The 6,000-nt window shown below is 43.0% G+C and overlaps 1 protein-coding gene across 4 annotated transcripts in view; it reads left to right on the plus strand.

Annotated features, from left to right (window-relative positions):
* The window catches only part of CHD7 (chromodomain helicase DNA binding protein 7), a 197,209-nt gene extending 191,733 nt beyond the window's left edge, over window positions 1-5,476 (plus strand). For 3 of the 4 annotated variants that reach the window (XM_058668655.1, XM_058668657.1, XM_058668656.1), the window contains exons 35-38: window positions 267-488; window positions 1,564-1,704; window positions 1,849-1,953; window positions 3,587-5,476. In XM_058668655.1, coding sequence (XP_058524638.1) covers window positions 267-488; window positions 1,564-1,704; window positions 1,849-1,953; window positions 3,587-4,504 — 1,386 coding nt within the window. In that variant the 3' untranslated portion in view covers window positions 4,505-5,476. The remainder of the gene's footprint in view (window positions 1-266; window positions 489-1,563; window positions 1,705-1,848; window positions 1,954-3,586) is intronic. The other variant, XM_058668658.1, reaches the window with a different exon arrangement.
* The last annotated feature ends 524 nt before the right edge of the window (window positions 5,477-6,000 follow it).

The raw sequence follows: 6,000 nt of genomic DNA on the forward strand, positions 1-6,000 counted from the left end.
AGCTGTCTTCCTGCAGTGCTCCACAGGATTTCATAGAACTCTGGTGGACTGGTGGACTGATTTTCCCACCTAATGACTAATCTGTGTTAAGTCTGATATGGAAGTGTCGTCTTGTGAGCTAACAGCTGTTTTAAAATTGGAATTGTTTCTAGTAACGCTTTTCTCTTTTGATGAAAGATCCATTATGCATTAGCATCTTCTTGGGGTAGAACTGTCAGATTTTCTCTCTTCATGTGAAGATTGACACCATTGTCAACTTTTTGCAGGAGGATGCTGAGGTGACCAAAGCTTTTGAGGAAGATATAGAGACCCCACCAATAAGAAACATTCCTTCTCCCGGACAGCTGGACCCAGACACCCGGATCCCTGTTATAAATCTTGAAGATGGGAGTAGACTGGTGGGGGAAGATGCTCCTAAAAATAAGGATTTAGTTGAATGGTTGAAGCTGCATCCTACTTACACTGTTGATATGCCAAGTTATGTACCAGTAAGTATTGCGGAGTTGAAGAGTTCATAGGCACCTCACTGGACCAGTCCTTTGCGTTCTCACAGACCCAGAACTCCTTTGAGAGCCTGTCCCTTTGCCTTTTGCTTGAATATGCCCTGGTCTTCAGAGCTTCCCAGTTTTTGTATGGTTGTATCTTCCATACCAGAGAAACTAACCTCTGTCTGTCTTACTGAAGGGGAGCCTCTCAGTTATTTGAAGATACCTGTCATCCATTCTCTTTCATTCTCCCACCTGCTAATGAACATCATTCCTCCAGTCATTATTTGCATCACATGATCTCCACGTCACTAACCATTGGGGCAGTAAATACGTTTTCATGGGTCTCTAGGCAAGGCTGACCAATCCAGAGTACTAAGAAATTAACTTGCAGAGATTCAGAGATAAGGCCAGGTAATGCTGCCTCTTAAGCTGCTAGTACGGTAATGCTGCCTCTTAAGCTGCTAGTACTTATGCTTTACGTTGAACATGAGAGCATTAATGTCTCCAGGTGATGTGTCCCATAAGCTGTTTGCTAGCTGGCAGTACATATTTGACTTTGTATACTTTAAATGATTTATTTTTTTTAACTTGAATGTAAAATCTGCATTTTATGTTGTTGGGTTCATCTAGTACTCCTCCTATTCAGAATAAGGTCTCCTCCAACACCCTTCCTCCTAAAACTTTGTATCCCTTAAATGGTTCTCCTCTCACACAACTTGTGTCTTCAAGTAGATACATCCGTCTGCATGTTCATTCAGATCACTGACAAGAAAGTAGTCAAAAACTACAGAAAGTTTACCATGATTTGATTCAACATTTAAAGGAAAGGTTTACATGAATTCATTTACAGAAAAAATGAAAAGCAAATTCTCAGTTTATGTGTTCATGTAGTTCCTTAATGGTTAGTGAGGAATGAAGGAGATTTTTTTGTTTGGTTGGTGGTTTTTTAACACAACGTGGCTTCTAATAGTAAGAATGGTTTTTGAAACCTCCGTCCATTAGGAGTTCATTTTGGCATTTCTGCAGGAAAAATAAGTACTAAATGCAATCTTCCTAAATACATTTTCTTTTGCAGAAGAATGCAGATGTGCTGTTTTCCTCATTTCAGAAACCGAAACAGAAGCGACATAGATGTCGAAATCCTAATAAGTTGGATATCAACACCTTGACAGGAGAAGAAAGGGTACCTGTGGTCAATAAGCGAAACGGGAAGAAGGTAACTACAGGCCAGGGACTAGGGCTCCAAGCTACGTCCTACCCCAGGAAGAAGCCTTTTTATCTTCCATCTTCCAGGATGTGTTAGAGTTGGGTGGGGGAGATTGTCTATTGTTTGAATCCTTTGACAAAATGTCTTTTCCAGATGGGTGGAGCCATGGCACCTCCAATGAAGGACCTCCCCAGGTGGCTGGAAGAAAATCCCGAATTTGCAGTTGCTCCAGACTGGACTGATATAGTTAAACAGTCTGTAAGTATAGACTGCCTTTCCATTAAAAAAGGTAGCCAGTTTTCCTGAGTTTCTCTTCTGTTGCCATTAATTATTCAGTTGTAACTTATTCTTAGCTTAAAAGAATTCACGTAATGGATCACTTTCATACATCATTGTATACATCGCTAATACATCATCATTCCTTATATCAGTGCATCATTAATTTGAAGGGAATTAATTTGTCAGCTCCTGTTTGAAACATGCATTACCAGTCTTACAGGTAGATCTAGGGGGAGCACCCCAGGTAAGTCTTCTTACAGCGTGTCTGTGGAATGGGAATTTAGGTGTTCAAGTGTTATGATTTCTGATTTTAAGATGGATAAAAATATAATGATTCTGCCTAAAATGTTTTTCCTTGTTAATTCCCTTTTTAAATGAATGACATATTGGTTTTTGGTAAGTTTGTCTTAATCACACAATAAAATGGTTTCATTAGTCCTTTGGTGTACAATTCTGTCAGTCTTAACACAAGTGCGTGTTCATGAACTGCTGTCATAACCACAGTGGGGTTCCATCACCCCTGCAGTTCTCAAGGGTTCTCCTCTCCCACACGTCCCTGCATGCCTTCACCCTGTTGCTCATCTCTCAACTTTTCTCTCTCTGAGAAGATCATAAACAGAAGCATAAGTCTGTAAGTCTCTCAGATGGCGCTCCTCCTCACCCCGCTGAGATTCCCACAGCTGGTTATGTGGGTCAGGGCGTGCTCCTTCTCGTGACTGAGCAGTGTGCAGGGCATGGGCGCCTGCTGCCCGCCCAGAGCCTTCCCTCACCCTCGGAGGGACAGCTGCGTTGTTCTCAGATGACGAACAGAGCTGCTCAGACATCAGGTTACAGACTGTGGTGTAAATACAAGTTTTTGTTTACGTGGGGTAGGTAGGATACGAAAATATAATTTTAATTCGGTTTTCTATATTTCTCCATTTTTTTTTCCTGCCCTTTTAAGGTACAGTTTTTATTTCATTTATTTGGAAGGCAGAGAGAGATGGAGGGAGAAAGACAAAAAGTGCTCCTATCCACTGATGCCTTCCCCAAAGGCCCTCGCAGAGCCAGGGAGCCAGCCCAGGTCTCTCAGGCAAGGGATGGAGCCCCAAATCCTTGAACCATTCCTCCTGCCTCCAGGCTGCCTGTCGGGAAGCAGGACTGGAGGCGGAGCCAGGACTTGAACTTCAGCACTCAGATAGGTGAAGTGGGTGTCCCTAGCAGCATGTTAACTGATAGGCCAAACACCCACTTCATACTTCAAAAGATCTTTTTTTTTGATTGACAGATAAAAAGATGATTGAGTAATAAAATTCAGAGTACACGACTGAATGATTGTACGGTTTGTACCAGTCATCAGTAATCAGCTGCTTTCTAAGGCATTTTTTTGAGTTATTCATGGATGCAGCTAACTCGACATTTACCTCATAGTGGAGCAACTTTTTAACAATTATTCTACAATTCAATATAATTCACCAAGTTAATGTAATGATTAGAAACAGCTTCTGTGAGTTTTATCGTTGAGCTTTTAGGATGGAAATAACTGCTGAGGTATTTCAGTTTATCACAAAAGCCACCCAGAAAGTAAGCTCCTTCAGCAAGCTTTTCAGTCATGTCCGTCTCTGCCTTTCAGGGTTTTGTTCCTGAGTCAATGTTTGACCGTCTTCTCACTGGGCCCGTGGTGAGAGGAGAAGGAGCCAGCAGGAGAGGAAGAAGGCCCAAAAGTGAAATCGCCAGAGCAGCTGCTGCCGCTGCTGCTGTCGCCTCCACTTCAGGGATCAACCCTCTGCTGGTGAACAGCCTGTTTGCTGGAATGGACCTGACGAGCCTTCAGAATCTCCAGAACCTCCAGTCCCTCCAGCTGGCAGGTCTCATGGGCTTCCCTCCAGGACTGGCGACAGCTGCCACCGCCGGAGGCGACGCTAAGAACCCTGCTGCCATGCTGCCCCTGATGCTGCCAGGCATGGCAGGCCTGCCCAACGTGTTTGGACTGGGCGGGCTGTTGAATAACCCTCTCTCAGCTGCTACTGGAAACACCACTACTGCTTCTAGTCAAGGAGAACCGGAAGACGGCACTTCAAAAGTAGAAGAGAAAGGAAATGAGAATGAAGACGAGAACAAAGACTCCGAGAAAAGCACAGATGCTGTTTCGGCTACTGACTCTGCGAATGGATCTGTTGGTGCTGCTACTGCCCCGGCCGGATTGCCCTCCAACCCGCTAGCCTTCAACCCTTTCCTCTTGTCCACCATGGCCCCAGGCCTCTTCTACCCATCCATGTTTCTACCTCCAGGACTGGGGGGATTGACGCTGCCTGGGTTTCCAGCATTGGCAGGACTCCAGAGTGCCGTGGGCTCCGGGGAAGAAAAGGCTGCTGATAAGGCCGAGGGGGGTCCCTTCAAAGATGGAGAGAACCTTGAAGGCAGCGATGCCGAAGGGAGCCTGGACAAAACTGTGGAGTCTTCCACCTTAGAAGACGAGGCTGCACAGGGCGAAGAGCTGGACTCACTGGATGGGGGAGATGAAATAGAAAACAATGAAAACGATGAATAACCAGTACCAGTTCCAGTTAAAGTGTTTAAAACTTTTGACAAGTGGTAGTCCTACTGTTTACACTCACAGTTAATGTTCATACCTAGTTTTATAAGCTGTTCTGTAACATAGTGTAGCAAAAAAGGAAAAAAAAAAAGTCCAAGTCATGTTATACAGGTGTGTCAGAAGGTATCTTGGTCATTAAGTATTGTGCAGTGCATTATTTATTATCCCTAGGAAAAATGAAATTTGAGAGGTGATCATGTCTTTTTAAGGAAACTTAACATAATGCTCTGCTTTCTTTCCTTTTGGTACCATTGGTGTTATAATAAAGAGCAATTTGTACCCGAGTGGCACTAATGGAAGGAAGTGCTGCTCAAAGGAAGTATGAAGTTATATATTTAATTTTTTAATTTTAACTTTTAATTTTTTTGCTGTGAAGGTCAAGATGAAATTTACCATACATATCATACTTGCTCATTCGGTTCCCTTTTTGACTGTACGGGGGTTCCCACACTTGCGCATATACACACACATCCATACACTCTGACAATCTCCACGTTAGTGTGAACGCCTCTGTTCTGAGGCGCAGCAATAATAAGGCAGCTGTTGAATGTGAAGGGTCCCTTTGGAAAAATTAGCCTACTGGGAGGGTTCTTGCCAGACAGAACTACAGTTCCATTGTCTCGTGGTCTTGTAATGCACTGGTATAAAACAAAAGAAATAGAAGAATAAAGAATGAGAAAAGAGAGAATCAGGTACCTTTTTTAAATTAAAGGACTTCGTTACTTTAGCCACAAAGCTAAAACAGCATTACCTCAGCTCTGAACTAGCCTTGAAGTTTACAGACATGACTTTGTAAATGTATTGTTTTTCTTTGTTGTGATGTCCTTTTATTTTTTCTTTGAAAACTGCTATCATGTAAGATAAATTGTAAATTGCTGCCAACTGTAGTAATGATGCTTTTAATAAAAGTGACCCATGATATGCAGAGATGTCATTATAGAATGTAGTATATAGGGGAACTGGTATTCACTCTATTTTTTTGTATTCTCAAAAGATGCAAATACAGCGTTCTGGCTTTGGTGTGGTTTCTTGATATATCCTCTTGCCTTGGAGAAGCCATTAGGAACATGCCAGACCGAATGTCTTCAACACCAGACAGGAAGGAAAACCTTGAATTACCTTCACATAATTCCACTCCAGATAGCTCAACAAAAACGTACACAGAATCCCCCATCACGCCCTCAAAAGGGCATCTGAGACTGAGAATACTTGAAAATGTGTGCTGGCTGTGATAATGTGGTACACTGAAGAACAAAAGGGCAAAAGAAAAATGAGGCTTTAATAGGCACAATATCTAGGTCATTTATCCTTGGTTAATGGGTAGAAAAACACAATGCAGCAGTGTCAGCAAGGAACACAAAGGCGCTCTGGTGTCCTGCAGACCCTGCTTGATGCCAGAAACCAGTGTGCGGAAAGACCCGTGTGGCATGAAAACAGAACCACTTAGGCAC

The sequence above is a fragment of the Ochotona princeps genome, chromosome 9, assembly GCF_030435755.1.
Source record: "Ochotona princeps isolate mOchPri1 chromosome 9, mOchPri1.hap1, whole genome shotgun sequence".
Lineage (NCBI taxonomy): Eukaryota > Metazoa > Chordata > Mammalia > Lagomorpha > Ochotonidae > Ochotona > Ochotona princeps.